General features: G+C 45.0%; 2 protein-coding genes, 1 long non-coding RNA gene and 1 pseudogene across 7 annotated transcripts; 3 read left to right on the top strand and 1 right to left on the bottom strand.

Annotated features, from left to right (window-relative positions):
* Nucleotides 1–4,822: 4,822 nt before the first annotated feature.
* On the bottom strand, nucleotides 4,823–14,929 carry LOC109739476 (uncharacterized). Of its 3 annotated transcripts, none has more exons than XR_006665206.2 (5): nucleotides 14,421–14,927; nucleotides 9,873–9,971; nucleotides 6,395–8,103; nucleotides 6,200–6,298; nucleotides 4,823–4,975 (listed from the first exon to the last, which is right to left on the bottom strand). It is a non-coding gene; the product is annotated as an uncharacterized lncRNA (long non-coding RNA). The 3 variants fall into 3 exon arrangements; XR_005759746.3 differs by having other exon boundaries at nucleotides 6,395–6,657; nucleotides 14,421–14,918; XR_012187430.1 differs by having other exon boundaries at nucleotides 6,395–9,971; nucleotides 14,421–14,929.
* On the top strand, nucleotides 6,614–9,602 carry LOC109739475 (uncharacterized). 3 transcript variants are annotated; one of them, XM_020298564.4, is made up of 6 exons: nucleotides 6,614–6,700; nucleotides 6,862–6,996; nucleotides 7,560–7,673; nucleotides 7,753–7,815; nucleotides 7,905–9,289; nucleotides 9,372–9,602. In XM_020298564.4, the coding sequence occupies exons 1-6, from the start codon at nucleotides 6,615–6,617 to the stop codon at nucleotides 9,491–9,493; spliced, it is 1,905 nt and encodes a 634-aa protein (XP_020154153.2). In that variant the 5' UTR covers nucleotide 6,614; the 3' UTR covers nucleotides 9,494–9,602. The 3 variants fall into 3 exon arrangements, with proteins under 3 accessions (XP_020154153.2, XP_040248153.1, XP_073357321.1); XM_040392219.3 differs by having other exon boundaries at nucleotides 7,893–9,289; XM_073501220.1 differs by lacking the exon at nucleotides 9,372–9,602 and having other exon boundaries at nucleotides 7,893–9,365.
* Nucleotides 9,978–13,546, top strand: LOC120966298 (uncharacterized). The gene is made up of 2 exons (XM_040392221.2): nucleotides 9,978–12,190; nucleotides 12,347–13,546. Exon 1 carries the CDS (start codon nucleotides 10,130–10,132, stop codon nucleotides 11,594–11,596), a length of 1,467 nt encoding a protein of 488 aa, XP_040248155.1. The 5' UTR covers nucleotides 9,978–10,129; the 3' UTR covers nucleotides 11,597–12,190; nucleotides 12,347–13,546.
* A 347-nt stretch (nucleotides 14,930–15,276) lies between the features above and the next one.
* Nucleotides 15,277–20,726, top strand: part of LOC109739477 (uncharacterized) — a 34,196-nt pseudogene continuing 28,746 nt past the window's right edge.

Here is a 20,726-nt window from a genome sequence, read left to right as displayed (position 1 = left end):
TCGTCGTAAATGGTTACGTCGATGCAAGCTTTGACGCTGATCCGGATGACTCTAAGTCACAAACCGGATACGTATTTATATTGAACGGTGGAGCTGTCAGTTGGTGCAGTTCTAAGCAAAGCGTCGTGGCGGGATCTACGTGTGAAGCGGAGTACATAGCTGCTTCGGAAGCAGCAAATGAAGGAGTCTGAATGAAGGAGTTCATATTCGATCTAGGTGTCATACCTAGTGCATCGAGTCTAATGAAAATCTTTTGTGACAATACTGGTGCAATTGCCTTGGCAAAGGAATCCAGATTTCACAAGAGAACCAAGCGCATCAAGAGATGCTTCAATTCCATCCACGATCAAGTCAAGGAGGGAGACATAGAGATTTGCAAGATACATACGGATCTGAATGTTGCAGACCCGTTGACTAAGCCTCTCTCACGAGCAAAACATGATCAGCACCAAGACTCCATGGGTGTTAGAATCATTACTGTGTAATCTAGATTATTGACTCTAGTGCAAGTGGGAGGCTGAAGGAAATATGCCCTAGAGGCAATAATAAAGTTTTTATTTATATTTCCTTATATCATGATAAATGGTTATTATTCATGCTAGAATTGTATTAACCGGAAACTTAGTACATGTGTGAATACATAGACAAACAGAGTGTCACTAGTATGCCTCTACTTGACTAGCTCGTTGAATCAAAGATGGTTAAGTTTCCTAGCCATAGACATGAGTTGTCATTTGATTAATGGGATAACATCATTAGAGAATGATGTGATTGACTTGACCCATTCCGTTAGCTTAGCACTTGATCGTTTAGTATGTTGCTATTGCTTTCTTCATGACTTATACATGTTCCTATGACTATAAGATTATGCAACTCCCGAATACCGGAGGAACACTTTGTGTGCTACCAAACGTCACAACGTAACTGGGTGATTATAAAGGTGCTCTACAGGTGTCTCCGATGGTGTTTGTTGAGTTGGCATAGATCGAGATTAGGATTTGTCACTCCGATTGTTGGAGAGGTATCTCTGGGCCCTCTCGGTAATGCACATCACTATAAGCCTTGCAAGCAATGTGACTAATGAGTTAGTTGCGGGATGATGCATTGAGGAACGAGTAAAGAGACTTGCCGGTAACGAGATTGAACTAGGTATTGAGATACCGACGATCGAATCTCGGGCAAGTAACATACCGATGACAAAGGGAACAACGTATGTTGTTATGCAGTTTGACCGATAAAGATCTTCATAGAATATGTGGGACATCCAGGTTCCGCTATTGGTTATTGACCGGAGACGTGTCTCGGTCATGTCTACATAGTTCTCGAACCCGTAGGGTCCGCACGCTTAAAGTTCGGAGTCCCGGATATGATCATGGACATGACGAGGAGTCTCGAAATGGTCGAGACATAAAGATCGATATATTGGATGACTATGTTTGGACATCGGAATGGTTTCGGGTGAGTTCGGGCATTTACCAGAGTACCGGGAGGTTACCGGAAACCCCCGGGGAGCATATGGGCCTTAATGGGCCTTAGTGGGAGAGAAGAGAAGGCAGCCTAAGAGGGGGCGCCCCCCCCCCCAAGCCCAATCTGAATTGGGTGAGGGGGGCGGCCCCCCTTTCCTTTCTCCTTCCCCCTCTTCCTTCTATTCCTAGTGGGACTAGGAAAGGGGGAGTCATACTCCCACTAGGAGGACTCCTCCCCCCTTGGCGCACCTAGAGAGGCCGGCCAGCCTCCCCCCTCCCTCCTTTATATACGTGGGGAGGGGGCACCCCATAGACACACAAGTTGACATTGTCTTAGCCGTGTGCGGTGCCCCCATCCACCATAATCCACCTCGGTCATATCGTTGCAGTGCTTAGGCGAAGCCCTGCGCTGGTAACTTCATCATCACCGTCATCACGCCATCGTGCTGACGAAGCTCTCCCTCGACACTCAGCTGGATCGAGAGTTCGTGGGACGCCACCGAGCTGAACGTGTGCAGATCGCGGAGGTGCCGTACTTTCGGTACTAGGATCGATCGGATCGTGAAGACGTACGACTACATCAACTGCGTTGTCATAACGCTTCCACTTTCGATCTACGAGGGTACGTAGACAACACTCTCCCCTCCCGTTGCTATGCATCACCTAGATGGATCTTGCGTGTGCGTAAAATTTTTTTTGAAATTACTGCGTTCCCCAACACGAACAAGTCCTAGGGTTTCCCCCGGCACGCGGATGGTAGATAGGAAGGGGTATCACCGACGCCCCTCAAGAAGGTCCGGCAACGCCTACGGGTGTAGCCACGCCGGTGGCGGACGAGCCGCCAGGGATTTCTCCCGCCCCGAAACCAACACCATCACAGACACTCGAGAGTGCACCGCCCAACATGCCGCCCACCAGCCTGTGCCACCACGGATGCCGCACCAACTTCACCGTCTCACTGAGGCCACCAACATGAGGCCTGGAGGGAGGACGAGGGGACACTGGGCTCGGGGGCAATCGCAACGCAACCGACAGGAGGGGACAGCCTCCACCGCGCCGCGGAGCCGACCGGACGTAGCGACAAGGACTTACCAGGCCTCCACAGGCCCGACCGGACCCCAACGGATCCGGACAATCCCTATTGCCACGCTGCAACACGCCGGCCGCGGGAGCCATCATCACCTGCACTCACCGCCGCCTCGCCGCCACCAACAGGGAGCGGCGCCACCGTGCCCCGAACCGCCAGCCCGCCCCAGCCCAGATGGGCCCAAAAGGGCCCAGATCTGGGCCGAGCGGGCGCCGCCGGCCAGCAGCACTCCACGCCGCCCCGTAGCCAACGGCCATGCCGCCGCGTCAATGGTGCTCGAGGCCCGCGGACCCGCCGCCGAGCCACACCGACGCCCGCCGAGCTGCACCGCCGCCGGGCAGGAGGGAGCCCCGACTCCACCTCCTAGCGAGCGAGAAAGGGACATCCGCCGGCGCCACCCGGGCTACGCCGGTGGCCTCTGCCGGCGGCGGCGAAGGGGAGGGACGAGGAGAGCGGGACGAGACGAGGCGGCAGGGGGAGGCGCTCCGCCACCTCGAGGGGCGACGGGAGCGCTACAGGGGATGGAGGGGGGAGGGAGGGGAGGGGGAATGGGAAAGAGGGCTAGCGGCGGTGGGCTCCGGCGGCGGGGGGAACCCTAGGAGAGCGGGAGCGGGAGTTACCTTGATTGGATTCTTCTGAAAAAGGAATAAACTACTTACCTTAAACAAGCTACACTGCGCCATGTTAGAAACGCTAATGGCAGTTGAACATGGTTGGCGGGTCATATAAAAAAACATTACGCATGTACTATTTGTTCAAGTCTTAGGATTCTTTACCAAAGATGAACATGTATGTTTTGGATAAAAATAATAATTTCAATTCAAGGAAAGAAAATTTCAAGATTATACTTGTTTTGGTCCATGAAAATACGCATGCACATTTGGAACTCGAATGAGCGTCTTTTTCTTAATTTATGACAAGGCCAGGAAAATAGCTTCTTTTACCGGAGATCACATGCTTCTGTGTACAAAGCAAAATACACTAGCAATGAGAGAATTATTATGCAATCTCATCTTTATAGTATATTTTTAAAGAAAAAAGATAATACCATACACTAATACTACCCTATACTCTATCAGTCCCAAAATAAATGACTCAACTTTGTACTAACTTTCTATTAAAGTCGGTACAAAGTTGAGTCACTTATTTTGAGACGGAGGGAGTACTTTTAACTACGAGTAGCCTGAACCAATTTGTCCTGTTGGGCATGTGCATGGGTCTTTAAAACTAGTTGTTTCCCTGAGGGGGGAAGCAGTCCGTGCCTCATCTTACCTCTCTGGTTGCTCTCTCTCTCTCTCACTTTGTTCTTAGACCAGGGATGAAAAGAAAACAGTGCATACCAGCTTCTGACTGCGATTTCTAACTATTTGGGATCAGATTTAGAAGATGTTACAGTTGAAGAAAAGATAGATCAAGGTAAGATCTATCATATGCCTATTTTCCTTTACACATGCAAGGTATATGATTTAAGTTTGATTACTTCTTAAGTACGTATTTTCTGTTGTTTTAGTAATTGATTAGTGTTTTGGAGAGGGGACTTGGATAATTCTGGAGTGGATTTTATACATCCAAAGTAATAGAATAGCTGGACGTCAATGTTCTAGGTATGCAATGCATGGATTGTTTTTGACATGCATGGTATCGTTTAGTTGTTTGTTGAGCTTGTAATTAACTATGTGATATCGTATTAGCTCGTTCTCATTTGGATTATTTTTTCCCCAAAAAACATATGGGGGCCTTAGACATGAAATTTTGACACAATGTAGTTGAAGATGTTTTAGATCAATGTTAGTTCTACCTAAGGTATTTTTTGTGTGGACATGCAAGATGATGTTAGTGTTGCCATTAAAACGTAATTAGCTACTCCCTGATCCATATTAATTGTCACACATTTAGTACAACTTTAGTATAAAGTTTTACTAAAGCTGCGACAATTAATATGAATCAAAGGGAGTAATCCAGTATTAGTTTTGCAGGATTTAGACTAGGAACTTATACATGAAGTGTTTGAAGACATTGTATCTCGGTGCTAGTTCTTTGAAATGCACAGGCACCATCTTAGCACATCATGTTAGTTTTTATACTTAATACTTTTGCCCACTTTAATATTATATGGTTACCCAACTCTTAAACACCATCAAAGAAAAGATTTGAATACTTTTTTCACACAATGCGTACATATTGATTCCATGAATGGAGAATATATGAGTAGTTAACGTGATTCTACACTCTGCATGGGATTAGCATAGGTAAAAGATGTCATCGAAGGTACAAAAAATCAGAAGTTTCAGATCATTCTATGTTTAATAGCATCTTATTAAAATATTGAGGATAACCGGAAAATATTGAGAAAAAATGAGCCGCCCATCACAAATGTTACAATTCCTAGAATTGGCATTCCCGGTCCAACAAGAATATATACCTATTGAGATGGCCAAAAAATAAATCATTAGAGAATACATATATGGGGTCAAATAGCATGTGCGGTAGAAAATAAAAGAAAATCTCTAAAGTTTCGACGGTAAAGGCTGATATCTATGGTTGAAATAAAAATTGAGACAATAACAATAAATTAATAGTACTCTGAATCCCCATTTCTTTGGCTTCTACATGGAGGTTCACATAATATACTATATAAAAAGTGTCGATGAACTTCTTCATTATATTCACAGGTCTTAAATAGGCCCCTAGACACCTCATCTTGCACTACTTAAGCACCTTTCATCATAATAGTATCCTTTCAAGTTAATGCATGGCATCATGATAGCTGAAAATTAACTTAATTTTTGTATCTGATATGTATCTTATCAGGTCATGTGATATTTGAAAAAGTAACAAGGGACAAACTTTGAATATGTAGATATCTACAGAGGTGACAGGAAATGAATCATTAGAGGATATTTATGAGGTCAAAGAGCAATGCGTTGCAGAAAATGAAAGGAAACTGCTAAAAATTTGACAAGAAACTGGTATTTAGGGTTGAACTAAAAATGGAGATGATGTTAAATTAATACAGGAATACTACCCTGTAGTCCAGTTTCTTGATTTCTACATGGCAATTCACATAATATTCTAAAAGAATGAACTTCTTAATTATATTCACAACAGTATTAAATAGGCCCATGAGCACCATCTCCTTCCGCCACTTAAGCACCTGTTACCATACTATCCTTTCAAGTTAATGTATAGCATCATGATAGCAAAAGGTTAACCTAATTTGTTTATCTGATACAAAGTTCATAGTGTCATTCATATTTGCGCAAGTAAGGAAGCACCTTAAAATATGTTGTGATGTGTGCATTTTACCCCTTGTGATTTTTCGATCCTTATTGCCCATGAACTTGCCATCCTCAATTACAATCTTATTCCTCACTAAACCTTCTTTAATTGACTAGCGTGTTCCTCTACTATAAATTTGGGGATGTGGAACAGCTTCCATAGGTCTGAAGTCTAATTGCAACAATGTAATGAATATGTTTTATTCAGAAGCAAAGAGCAGTGCAGTATGGTATCCACTTGCAATTTGTAGAACAGATAATGGTTCACATAATATTGTGCCTGAGTACCTCAGTAATTCTGTCTACAAAAAGTACCTCATTAATCAGGTAGAGATTGCCTCAGTTGCCTTTTATTAAAAAATACTCACAATATTCGTGTCTTCACACGACGATTGGAACTTAACATCCTCTTCAAAATTAAAGCTTTCAGCACAATCACTGGTCTTGAAAGTTGATCTCCTTTACTTCTAAAACAAAAAACGAATATTTATAAAGTGAAAAGTAATAAAAATAATAATTCTTCATAAACTTGTGCACTACTTTGTAATCAATGGTGGACCCACCATTGGGGCAAGTAGGGCCGGACGACCGAGGTCTCAAGTGGCGGAGCAGGGTAATCCCCTGTCCAGCGACCAGCGGGTGCATCGACATCAATCTCTGTTGCCGACTTGCCGTCCATCGCCCCAGCAAACCACAGTTTCTGGGTCGGACACTGTCCGTAATGATATTATAATATCATCCCCTTTAACATCATATTTGCACTCTATTGTGCAGGAAGAAACAATGAAAAGAAAAGGTGGGCCACATAGCAAGGAATGTGAGAAACCTGCCAAGATGGTTAAGACCAATCAAATATGCAATCCAACAAGGTGATCCATTACTAATCATGAATCTTTTATTAGTGGTATCACAAGAATGTTACAACTAAAAATGCAACAACTCCCGTTAGGCACATGTGGGTTCGTAATTAATTTTAGCTTGGACAGGGAAAATGATATTTTAATTTATTATCTCATTGATGTGAATTCAGACAATCAACAAAAATGGCAAGATTAGAAAGGAGAATCAAACTTCAAGCAAAGAAAATGAGACAGACTTCGATCATAAATGGAGAAGTGCCAGGCCGTGCAACTATACTAGAAGAACAACTTCTGATCCATGTGAAGTAAGCAAATCTTCAGAGTTTTGCCCTTATGTGTATTATCAACAATTTGGTTTAATTACTTCTCTGAATTCAATTGCTAAACTTTATCATTAATGATGCACGACTGCTACCACAGTATACTGGAAACAACATTATATAGCTTGCTTCTGCTTTGCACATCAGTTCTGCTATCTATGTACTCAAATCTTCCAAAGCTTACAAAAATCCCTTCATTAACTCGGTGGATTTGATGTAGTAAAATTTGATCTTAAACATTTTACTGTAAACAAATGCTTATAATGCCCGGTCGCCCATGCATTTCCATATCTTCAGGTGCAGCTAATTTAAATTGCTCTATTAAATCACAAAAACATGTTACAATTGGTTCTGACTGTAGCTACGAAGTATGTTTTTTAAACAAAAGAATCATGATAGCACATATCCATGGACTATGGTTAAACAAAAACTGTGGCAAAAAAACATTGTTGGATTGCCACAAGGAACCATGTCCTGTACAGATGTGTATTGCTTATGCCGGAAATTCCATCTCTTATTTCTACTAAATGGCATTTATGTTTATGCAGGGACAAAGCTAAAGAGGCAAGATTGTATAGGAAAAGAAAAATACAAAGCAAGAGGGTTGCAGAACCAGCGACAGAAAATGAAGTAATGATCGACGAGGCTGGTAAGACTACAAGGTAAGTAACAAGAAAATACAGTCAACATCTAAAATTTGGACATTCATGAACCTGATATTTCTGGTATGCACGTGTACAGGACTAAAAGTAACAAAAGGTGTACTACATCAAAGTCAAGGAGAAACAAAAAAACACCAGATATGTAAGCTCTATTAAGTTTGTTTTATTAGTATGAACGAGAACATACATTACTAATATAAAATTTGATGCTAAATTCAGAAACTTGAACAGGACATCGGAAAGGACTGATATGGAAATTTGGAACTTCGGAGAACCAAGCTGCAAGTGTGAACGATGTGGTGCAATTTTCTGGTACGAAGAAAGAACTTCAGGTAGAGCGAGAAGGATGCCATCTTTCGGACTATGTTGCCAACAGGGCAAGGTCGATTTGCCACCATTCAGAGAGCCGCCGGCTTACCTTACGAAATTGCTAAGGAAAGACAACAGAAAGAGGTCAAAAAACTACATGCAAAATATCAGATTGTACAACTCCATGTTCGCTTTCACGACAATGGGAGGAAAGGTAGACACAGAAATAAACAATGGCGGTGGTCCTTATGTTTTTAGAATGAATGGGCAAAACTACCACAGAATAGGTAATCTACTACCTGAAGGTGAAGATAAACCACGCTGGGCACAGTTGTATATCTATGACACCGAAAATGAGGTAAAAAACAGGATTAATGCGTCAACATCAGAAGATAAAAGGGAGTCAATAGATCCTCACATCGTCGAGGGCCTTAAAAATATGCTGGATAGAGATAATATACTTGCAAAAAAATTCAGAATGGCAAGGGACAGATTCGAAGAAGGTGACTATCACAACGTGAGATTAAAACTAATCAATAAGCGACGCACAGATGGAAGACGGAATGACATGCCATCTGCAACTGAAGTTGCAGCCTTGATTGTGAATGATACGGCAGAAAATAGAAAAGGACGGGATATCATTGTTCAGTACAGAGACACAAAGCCGAGAAGAATATCACAGAAGCATCCAAAATTCATGGCTATGCAGTATCCACTATTGTTCCCCTATGGAGAAGATGGGTACAGAGAAAATATACCCTACATATTAAAAGAAGGTGCAAAATGCAAGAGAAAGCATGTAACAATGCTGGAATACTATGCGTATCGTATACAACAACGTACTAACCAATCGATGCACTTGCTGATGTGTGAAAAGCTTACATTGCAGTTCATTGTGGATGCCCTTGCATGCATTTTGCAGTATAGGCTAGACTGGATCAAAACACATCAAGGAAACCTAAGAACGGAATTATATGCTGGCTTGCAGGACACAATAGATAGAGGAGATACAAGGGCTGACCAAGTAGGAAAGAGGATACTACTGCCATCCACCTTCACAGATAGCCCTAGATACAAAGCACAAAACTTCCAAGATGCTATGGCAATATGTCGGTGGGCTGGATACCCAGACCTATTTGTGACATTCACGTGCAACACAGCTTGGCCGGAGATTCAAGCTATGCTACAGGAAGTAGGCCAAACAGCATATGAAAGACCTGATATTGTTGATCGAGTGTTCCACATAAAGCTCAAGGAGTTCATGAGAGACATAAGAGAAAGGGGATACTTTGGAAAAACACTTGCAAGTAATATACCCTACTGACTTGATCACTCCTGTTATTTAATTTTCTATACCAAAATAACTAATGGTTATTTTCTAAATTGTAGTTATATACACAATAGAGTTCCAAAAAAGGGGCCTCCCACATGCCCACATAGTCATATTCCTCGACAAAAAAGAAAAGTCACCATGCATGACGTTGTGCAGAGATCCCAGACAAGGACATTGATCCAGAAGGATATGCAGCTGTTGAAAACTACATGATACATGGGCCATGTGATGCAGCCAACACAAAGTCACCATGCATGGTCGATAACAGATGTATAAGAAAGTTCCCAAAATTATATAACAGCAATACCACCGTCGATGAAGATGGATACCCAGTATATAGAAGACGAGACAATGGAAGATACATACAGAAAGGGAAAGTAAAGTTGGACAACAGATACGTAGTCCCATACAATAGAAATATACTGGTCAAATATCAAGCACACATAAATGTCGAGGCGTGCAACAGATCTCTATCAATAAAATACCTTTTTAAATACATAAAGAAAGGTGATGACCAAGCCACAACGCTAATAGAAAACAATGAGATCAAGAGGTACCTAGAGTGCACATATATATCAGGGAATGACGCGTGTTGGAGAATATTTCAATTCGAAATGAACTTCAGAGATCCCTGCGTCGAAAGGTTGCCTTTCCACCTGGAGAATGAGCAACATGTCATTTTCTCAGATTCTACAGATTTAACAAAGATAGTAAGAAAAGAAAGAGTAGGAATCACTAAATTTACACAGTGGATGGAAACAAACAAGATGTGTGAAGAAGCCAGAGAATTAACATATGCAGAGTTCCCATCAAAATGGGCATGGAAGAAGAGACGAAGTGGAGCAAAAGGAAGAAAGGAAGATCAGTTGGAAGAATATATTGTGCCCATCCAGCAACCGGAGAAAAATACTACATGCGAATGCTACTTAACGTCAAAAAAGGATGCACATGTTTCGAAGACATCAGAACAGTAAATGGAGTTGTCCACACATCATACAAATCTACTTGCGAAGCACTAGGATTCCTCGATGACGACAAAGAGTGGCTTGAGTGCATCAATGAGGCATCAAACTGGGCGACTGGCAACCAGCTAAGACAACTATTCACAACAATCTTATGCCACTGCGAAGTCACAAGCCCGAAAAATATGTGGGAATCATGCTGGGAAGTTCTAAGCGAAGACATGGAGTATAGACAGAGAAAACTCTTGAACCATCCTACGCTTTGCCTCACAGCTTCACAGAAGCAAGGAAACACCTTGGTGGAAATAGAGAAGTTAATGAGACAAGCTGGAAAGACACTTAAGGAATACCCCGGAATAGAACTTCCAGATTCTTCAGAAATAAAAGAACTTGGAAACAGACTACTCAATGAAGAGATTAACTACAACAAAGAGGAGCAAAAAGAAGAGCATTCAAGGATCTTTGGTAGTCTGAACTCTGAACAACGTCATGCATTTGACTCAGTAATGGAATCAGTTGACAAAGATTTGGGAAAACAAATATTTGTGGACGGATATGGTGGGACAGGTAAGACATATCTGTGGAAGGCAATCACAACAAAGCTGCGTTCCGAAGGCAAGATAGTACTAGCAGTGGCGTCATGTGGTATTGCAGCTCTGCTTCTACAGGGAGGTAGAACAGCACACTCGAGGTTCCACATCCCCCTAATCCTTACAGAAGAGTCAACATGTGACATCAAACAAGGTTCACACTTGGCAGACCTACTAAAGAAGACGTCGCTGATACTACGGGATGAGGCTCCAATGGCAAACAAGATATGTTTTGAGGCGCTAGACAGGACTCTAAGGGATATATTAAGGCATAAAAATGTCAACAGCAGCAAGAGACCATTCGGTGGCATGACAGTGGTTCTAGGAGGGGACTTCCGCCAGATCCTTCCTGTTATACCAAAGGGAAGAAGACACAACATAGTCACTGCATCCATTAAAAGGTCATATCTTTGGAAGCACTTTCACATATTGAAGCTAACAAAGAACATGCGACTCAACTGCACAACACATGATGAATCAGAGAAACAACGGGTAGCAGAATTTGCGGAGTGGATTCTGAATATTGGCGACGGAACAAATACATCATCAGAAGGTGAGGAATTGATAAAAATACCAAGTGACATACTACTGAAGAAAGGAAATGATCCAAAAAAAAACAATTGTGGAAAGCATATATCCAAATTTGCAGGAGAGGTATCGTCAGCGAGAATTCTTAGAAGAAAGAGCAATATTATGTCCAAGGAACGAAACAGTTCGCGATATAAATGAGTATATAATGGATCAGCTACAAGGTGAAGAGAAAACTTATCTAAGCTACGACACGGTATGCAAAGCAACATCCTTAAATGCACAAACAGAACTGTTATATCCAACGGAATTCCTAAACAGCTTACCGTTCCCTGGAATCCCAAATCACGAGCTAAAATTAAAAGTTGGCATACCTGTGATGCTCCTACGTAATATCAACCAAAGTGCTGGGTTATGCAATGGTACAAGGATGACTATTATTCAACTTGGAAGAAGATTCGTCGAAGCACAGATAATAACAGGAACACATGTGGGAGAAAAGGTGTATATTCCAAGAATAGTCATGTCACCAACTGAATCAGCGTGGCCGTTCATTCTAAAAAGGAGACAGTATCCTATATCAATATGTTTTGCTATGACTATCAACAAAAGCCAGGGTCAGTCTCTAAACAAGGTAGGACTATATCTGCCTACACAAGTTTTCACACATGGACAGCTATATGTAGCATTCTCAAGAGTCACAAAAAGAGATGGACTGCGCGTAATGGTAAATGATGAAGATAGCAATGAGGATGATGTCGTCAAGAACATAGTCTATAAAGAAATTTTGTAAAGGTATGAACAAATAACACAGTTTCAGCATGATGCTTCTTCGACAAGATGAGGCTACTGGCCTATTACATAAGAATAAGTACATATATAAAAATTTAGTACGCTGCATACTATCCTGAAAATAAAAACTGACTTATCTATGCTAACATGATATGGCAGGACGAATATGGTCTACTACCGTGCAGAAGTATTGGAACATGCATTGACATTTGGTGGAAATAGTTCCTTAATACCAAACATCGACAATCTATATTATGTGATATCTGATGCTTGAACCTTATTATATATTACAAACCAGTAGTGAGAGCATCCGCACATCCTTATACTCCCTCCGTTCCTAAATATAAGTCTTTTTAGAGATTTCAAATAAACTACCACATACGGATGTATATAGACATATTTTAGAGCGTAGATTCATTCATTCTGTTCCGTATGTAGTCACCTGTTGAAATCTCTACAAAGACCTATATTTAGGAACGGAGGGAGCATTTTATATGGAGAATGCAATCAGACCTGTTTTCATATTCAGTTGCTAAATTTTAATTGGTCTTTGGGAAATACTAAAAATATAGCTAATCACAAATACACTAATTATTTCTTAAGTTTATTTAATATTATAATGAGGGTAGGCGGGGCTAACACTGCCAATGCCAGTCCCAAGCCTGGAAAAAAGTGGAGGAGGCATAAACAAATTACCAATACGCCTTAAGCAGGCGTAAAAATGCAAAGCTGAAGCCGGGTTGCCGCTGTCGAGGATGAAGACGGCTTTTCGGGCTGCATCGCTTTGGGACAGCGGCAACGCCATCCGGTTCAGGACTTCGAGACGACAAAACGCCCCAGGAACTGCACATTCGCGCAGGATCAAAGCTAACTCATCGCCTTCAGGAATGCTGACAGCAAATGTATCGTCGATTTAGACGAGCTCGCGTCCTCCCTCGCACAGCTGCTACTCAGGTGCTGCTACTCCGTCCCCGTTGACTGGGTAGGGAGATCGACAAGGCGCGCAGGGAGCCAAAAGAGTCACCATAGAAGGCCACCCCATAGCAGTACATCCGACCTGAGCAGCGGAGTGCGTGCAAGTGAGGGCCATCAAGAAAGAAAACCAGGGGAGCTTTGGAGTGATCCTCACGCGGTGGATCCGAGCTGGATCGGCGACTTCCATGGCTGGGAGCTACTGAAAAGAGTATCTTCAGTGGGAGCCCCTAAAGGCCAAGACTAGGGGCTGGTCCCTACTTTTTCAGCCCCAAACAAGGAACCCAACTCAAGCAATAGCCCCTACTTGTCTAATCTCTCCATTTGCACATAATCTTTATTTGTACTCTATTTGACACCACAACAATTCAAATTATGAATTTTTAATGCGTAGTATTTTTACAAGTTGAAAAAAGAATAGCATGCAAACTAGAATTGGGAGATATAATTTGATAATGACCACAACAAGGAACTTTATTAAAAGCATATAGATGGCCAAGACTAAACATGATGAGCTGAATCCTCCCGATTAAGATTTAGCAAAAAAAAAAGGAGCATCAGAATTCACATAAGAAGAACATTATAGCTGAATCAGAAAAGGGAACATCAGAATTCACAGGACACTATAGATGAATGAGAATTAGAGCATCTGATTTGCGCGTCAAAGCAATTCAGATTGCTAACTAAACAATACACAGGCAAAGTGCCATCAGGTGCCTAGTGCGTAGGTGTGAACTGACAATATCCACACAGGCAAATGTATTCTAGGATGTTTTATGTTCAGGCTGATATCTAATTTGATAAAAAAAATAAAAAACTTGTGTGAATAAATATCAATTGAAATTTGTATGTGATTGACTCCAACAGAAGAGAAATGCTGAAATTTTCACAGATAAGCTCTGTTTCAAACCAAAAATAAAATCAGGCATAAAACCAAATAGGTGAAGGCATTGCTCCTGCTGCTGGCTCCTTATCACACACGCAGATCTTTAATTGCCTACTGCCGTTACAACTTTAATTGCAACTTGCAAGGAGCTGATGACTCAGTAATCCCTCCCTCTGGGTACTGCAGATCATGATCTAAGCGAGCCGGTGCTGCTTGAGATCATGCATGGGATCAAGTCAGTCCCAAGTTCTCGAGTAGTACAGTACAGCTAGTAGCCTGCTGCACATTACTGCTGCCAAGCATTTTTCCCTTCGAGCATACTACACTAGTTTAAACTGAGATGGAACCACGAACGCTTGTCAATCTAGCACTTACAGTTTCGTGCTCCTCGCCTCCTCGGCCGTGCGACGTCACAGCAGAGGCATCTTGGATGACGCAGCCGCTGCGGGGAAGCGGCAGTCCGCAACTCTCGGAGCCGCTCGAGTTCATGCGGAGGAGCTCCCGGCGGCTGAGACTTGACACGGAGGAGCTCGGATTGCGCCGGACTCATCGGGGGAGAGGCACGAAATGATGGTCAAGGGGAGGAGGATCTCTGGGTGCCGACGGCGGCTGCGAATGTGCGCCGCCGGAAGAAGGCGCCGCCCTCGACGTGCCGCGGTAGGCCGTAGGCGGAGCCCTTTCTAGGGTTCCAACAATGAATCCGGCCACGGGGAGGACGTGCGGGGGAGTGGAGGTGCTGCGGCGGGAGGAGGGCGGAGTCGGACACCGCCGCCGGTGTCGCCGCCGGGAGGGGGAAGGAACTGCGGGGGCGGGAGGTGAAATTTCTTGGCGCGTTGCCCAACCGTGAAAAGGTAAAAGGGCTACGGAGATGCCCGTGCCCCCTGGGGAGAAGGCAAAGCCTCGAAATCAGGCGACCGATCGGTCTCGCTCGCTCACGCAGCTCCCCTACGCAACCACGTGTAGAGGTGGGGTCCATCCACAGCCCCGGTTTTCTCTATCTGGACGAGGCTTTGCCTACTCCCTCCTATGCTCCCATTCGTGCTCCCTACGGCTGCATTTTTTCCTCACCCACGTCCCTTTTTCTGGCGATAAAAAGAAAAGAAACTACTGTATTAACCTCCCCATCCCGTAATACTCAGCGGACAGTTGATCACTAATTTATATTATGTTTTGCATGCCAAACGTATTACTATTACGTGTAGAAAACAGTGGCCTGGGGGTGCCCCGAAAGATGGCTCCCGCTCCCGCTCCCGCTCCTGCTCCCCCTCCTCCCTCCTCACCGGCCTCCGGCCAAGCTCCAGCCAACAAAAATCACCCGGCTGTCCCTCCGCCTGACCTAGCTCTAGCCACCAACCCTTTCAACGCGCTCCTCCCCTCTGTTGCACCACCACCCTCGCCATTCTTTGACCTACCCTATGTCAAAGCCGGTCAGGTTGCGCTCCGCTGCTTCCTGGGTTGCGGCAATGCCATGGGATTGGAGTACGAAGATGATTGTTGCTACTACCTCCGCCTCGACATCACCACCCCAGCCATGCACCTCGCCTCGCCGCTCTACATCGTCTTCGACTACTCCAACCACCACCTTGATGCCATAGCTATCGCCACTCTGCTTCAAGCCGTCCTTGGTGGCTCTGCTGCTGACTTCTTCGTTGCCAAATGCTCTCCCCTAGTCTTCCGCTTCCATGTTGCCTCTGCGCGTGTTGCAGAGCTCATCCTCGCCCAATCCGCAATCCGCCACCGCAACTACTCATTCTCTTTCGCTAGAACCCTGCCCCCGCTCCCACCTCCATCCCACTCTGTTGTGACTTGTATGTCGATTGCACGACTGCTCCAAATCCCAGAGGATCTGGGCCTCCACTTCGAAGGTGTGGATTGGGCACAATGTCGCTCGTCAGTCTCCATTCACCCACCAAACCAGCCGCACAGATGCCGCATGTACGCGTGCGTCATATAGTTTCCTTTCGCCCTCGATGCCATTACTTTGGGCCTCATCCTCGCTAGCCTCTTCGGCGCCGTCCACCACCATTTCAACGTCACGGATGACGGAGACTCTTGTTTCTCATTCACTGTTGCCTCGCCTGACGTTGCCACGCTCATCGCCTCCATGGGCGACTTCCGCAAGCTGGGCATGCTGATCCGCTTCCCTTGGCAACTGCCTATGGGGGGTGCCCATCGCTCGCCTTCTGGGGTTGCTTTGCCATCGTCATTTGGTGCCGCGTCTCCTTCACCGCCGGCGGTTGACCCTGGAATCCTACCACCTGCGTCAACAGCTCTTGATCTACCCAAGGAGCTTTTGGGGATCGTTGCAGAAATTAAAAAAAATTCTACGCATCACCAAGATCAATCTATGGAGTTTACTAGCAACGAGAGGGGAGTGCATCTTCATACCTTTGAAGATCGCGATGCGGAAGCGTTGCAAGAACGCGGTTGGAGAAGTCGTACACGTAGCGATTCAGATCGCGGCAGAATCCGATCCAAGCACCGAACAACGGTGCCTCCGTGTTCAACACACGTGCAGCCCGGTGACGTCTTCCGCGCCTTGATCCAGCAAGGAGGAGGGAGAGGTTGAGGAAGAAGGCTCCAACAGCAGCACGACGGCGTGGTGGTGGTGGAGTGGCAGTTCTCCGGCAGGGCTTCGCCAAGCTCACGCGGAGGAGGAGAGGTGTTGGGGAGGGGAGGGGCTGCGCCTTAGATGTGGTGTTGCAGCCCTCCCTCCACCCCTCTATTTATAGGGAGAAGGGGGAAGGGGCCCGGCCCCTCTAGATGAGATCTAGAGGGGGGCGGCGGCCAAGGGGGAGGGGCTTGCCCCCCAAGCAAGGGGGGCACCCCCCTTTAGGGTCCCCCCAACCCTAGGCGCATGGGCCCTAGGGGGGATGGCGCCCAGCCCACTTAGGGGCTGGTTCCCTTCCACCTACAGCCCATAAGGCCCTCCGAGGCAGGTGGACCCTCCCGATGGACCCCCGGAACCCCTCCGGTGGTCCCGGTACAATACAGGTATACCCCCGAATATTTCCGGTGACCGTATGATGACTTCTCATATATAAATCTTCACCTCCGGACCAATCCGGAACTCCTCGTGACGTCCGGGATCTCATCCGGGACTCCGAACAACATTCGGTAATCACATACAAACCTTCCTTATAACCCTAGCGTCATCGAACCTTAAGTGTGTAGATCCTACGGGTTCGGGAATCATGCAGACATGACCGAGACACCTCTCTAGCCAATAACCAGCAGCGGGATCTGGATACCCATGTTGGCTCCCACACGTTCCACGATGATCTCATCGGATGAACCACGATGTCGAGGATTCAAGCAATCCCGTATACAATTCCCTTTGTCAATCGGTACGTTACTTGCTCGAGATTCGATCGTCGGTATCCCAATACCTCGTTCAATCTCGTTTCCGGCAAGTCACTTTACTCGTTCCGTAATGCATGATCCCGTGACTAACTACTTAGTCACATTGAGCTCATTATGATGATGCATTACCGAGTGGGCCCAGAGATACCTCTCCGTCATATGGAGTGACAAATCCCAGTCTCGATCCGTGCCAACCCAACACACTTTCGGAGATACCTGTAGTGCACCTTTATAGCCACCCAGTTACGTTGTGACGTTTGGTACACCCAAAGCATTCCTACGGTATCCGGGAGTTGCACGATCTCATGGTCTAAGGAAATGATACTTGACATTAGAAAAGCTTTAGCAAACAAACTACACGATCTAGTGCTATGCTTAGGATTGGGTCTTGTCCATCACATCATTCTCCTAATGATGTGATCCCGTTATCAATGACATCTAATGTCCATGGTCAGGAAAATGTAACCATCTATTGATCAACGAGCTAGTCAACTAGATGCTCACTAGGGACATGTTATGGTCTATGTGTTCACACATGTATTACGATTTCCGGATAACACAATTATAGCATGAACAATAGACAATTATCATGAACAAGGAAATACAATAATAACCGTTTTATTATTGCCTCTAGGGCATATTTCCAACAGTCTCCCACTTGCACTAGAGTCAATAATCTAGTTACATTGTGATGAATCGTACACCCATAGAGTTCTGGTGTTGATCATGTTTCGCCCGTGGAAGAGGTTTAGTCAACAGATCTGCGACATTCAAATCCGTATGCACTTTACAAATATCTATGTCTCCATTTTGAACATTTTCACGAATGGAGTTGAATTGACGCTTGATGTGCCTGGTCTTCTTGTGAAACCTGGGCTCCTTGGCAAGGGCAATAGCTCCAGTGTTGTCACAGAAGAGAGTCATCGGCCCCGATGCATTGAGAATAACTCCTAGGTCGGCAATGAACTCCTTCATCCAGATTGCTTCATGTGCTGCCTCCGAGGCTGCCATGTACTCCGCTTCACATGTAGATCCCGCCACGACGCTTTGCTTGCAACTGCACCAGCTGACTGCCCCACCATTCAAAATTTACACGTATTCGGTTTGTGACTTAGAGTCATCCAGATCTGTGTCGAAGCTAGCATCGACGTAACCCTTTACGACGAGCTCTTCGTCACCTCCATAAACAAGAAACATATCCTTAGTCCTTTTCAGGTACTTTAGGATGTTCTTGACCGCTGTCCAGTGTTCCATGCCGGGATTACTTTGGTACCTTCCTACCAAACTTACGGCAAGGTTTACATCAGGTCTGGTACACAGCATGGCATACATAATAGACCCTATGGCCGAGGCATAGGGGATGACACTCATCTTTTCTCTATCTTCTGCCGTGGTCGGGCATTGAGCCGTGCTCAATCACACACCTTGCAATACAGGCAAGAACCCCTTCTTGGACTGATCCATATTGAACTTCTTCAATATCTTGTCAAGGTATGTGCTTTGTGAAAGACTAATGAGGCGTCTCGATCTATCTCTATAGATCTTGATGCCTAATATATAAGCAGCTTCTCCAAGGTCCTTCATTGAAAAACACTTATTCAAGTAGGCCTTTATACTTTCCAAGAATTCTATATCATTTCCCATCAATAGTATGTCATCCACATATAATATGAGAAACGCTACAGAGCTCCCACTCACTTTCTTGTAAACACAGGCTTCTCCATAAGTCTGTGTAAACCCAAATGCTTTGATCATCTCATCAAAGTGAATGTTCCAACTCCGAGATGCCTACACCAGCCCATAGATTGAGCGCTGGAGCTTGCATACCTTGATAGCATTCTTAGGATCGACAAAACCTTCCGGCTGCATCATATACAATTCTTCCTTAAGGAAGCCGTTAAGGAATGCCGTTTTGACGTCCATTTGCCATGTTTCATAATCGTAGAATGCGGCAATTGCTAACATGATTCAGACGGACTTCAGCTTCGCTACGGGTGGGAAGGTCTCATCGTAGTCAACTCCTTGAACTTGTCGATAATCCTTAGCGACAAGTTGAGCTTTATAGATGGTAACATTGTTGGAAATATGCCCTAGAGGCAATAATAAATTGGTTATTATTATATTTCCTTGTTCATGATAATCGTTTATTATCCATGCTACAATTGTATTGATAGGAAACTCAGATACATGTGTGGATACATAGACAACACCATGCCCCTAGTAAGCCTCTAGTTGACTAGCTCGTTGATCAATAGATGGTTACGGTTTCCTGACCATGGACATTGGATGTCGTTGATAACGGGATCACATCATTAGGAGAATGATGTGATGGACAAGACCCAATCCTAAGCCTAGCACAAGATCGTGTAGTTCGTTTGCTCAGAGCTTTTCTAATGTCAAGTATCATTTCCTTAGACCATGAGATTGTGCAACTCCCGGATACCGTAGGAATGCTTTGGGTGTACCAAACGTCACAACGTAACTGGGTGACTATAAAGGTGCACTACAGGTATCTCCGAAAAGTGTCTGTTGGGTTGGCACGAATCGAGACTGGGATTTATCACTCCGTGTAAACGGAGAGGTATCTCTGGGCCCACTCGGTAGGACATCATCATAATGTGCACAGTGTGACCAAGGGGTTGATCACGGGATGATGTGAGTTACGGAACGAGTAAAGAGACTTGCCGGTAACGAGATTGAACAAGGTATCGGGATACCGACAATCGAATCTCGGGCAAGTAACATACCGATAGACAAAGGGAATTGCATACGGGATTGATTGAATCCCCGACATCGTGGTTCATCCGATGAGATCATCGTGGAACATGTGGGAGCCAACATGGGTATCCAGATCCCGCTGTTGGTTATTGACCGGAGAACGTCTCGGTCATGTCTGCATGGTTCCCGAACCCGTAGGGTCTACACACTTAAGGTTCGATGACGCTAGGGTTATAGGGAAAGTATGTACGTGGTTACCGAATGTTGTTGGGAGTCCCAGATGAGATCCCGGACGTCACGAGGAGTTCCGGAATGGTCCGGAGGTAAAGATTTATATATGGGAAGTCCTGTTTTGGTCACCGGAAAAGTTTCGGGTGATATCGGTAATGTACCGGGACCACCGGGAGGGTCCCGGGGGTCCACCAAGTGGGGCCACCAGCCCCAGAAGGCTGCGTGGGCCAAGTGTGGGAGGGGACCAGCCCCAGGTGGGCTGGTGCGCCCCCCCACCAAGGCCCAAGGCGCATGGGAGAGTGGGAGGGGACAAACCCTAGGTCCAGATGGGCCTTAAGGCCCACCCTAGTGGCGCCCCCCCTCTCCTCC

This window comes from Aegilops tauschii, chromosome 6, assembly GCF_002575655.3.
Source record: "Aegilops tauschii subsp. strangulata cultivar AL8/78 chromosome 6, Aet v6.0, whole genome shotgun sequence".
NCBI classification, from domain to species: Eukaryota; Viridiplantae; Streptophyta; class Magnoliopsida; order Poales; family Poaceae; genus Aegilops; species Aegilops tauschii.
The sequence above is the reverse complement of the archived record's forward strand: the minus strand, read 5'-3'. Positions and strand labels throughout refer to the sequence as shown.

Excerpts from the sequence above, each read along its gene's own strand:
- LOC109739475 (XM_040392219.3), top strand. The coding sequence starts at position 6,615 with ATGAAAAGAAAAGGTGGGCCACATAGCAAGGAATGTGAGAAACCTGCC. Across the intron at positions 6,701-6,861 it reads CAAATATGCAATCCAACAAG|ACAATCAACAAAAATGGCAA; the intron begins GTGATCCATTAC and ends ATGTGAATTCAG. Across the intron at positions 9,290-9,371 it reads CTTTGGAAAAACACTTGCAA|TTATATACACAATAGAGTTC; the intron begins GTAATATACCCT and ends TCTAAATTGTAG.
- LOC120966298 (XM_040392221.2), top strand. The coding sequence starts at position 10,130 with ATGGGCATGGAAGAAGAGACGAAGTGGAGCAAAAGGAAGAAAGGAAGA.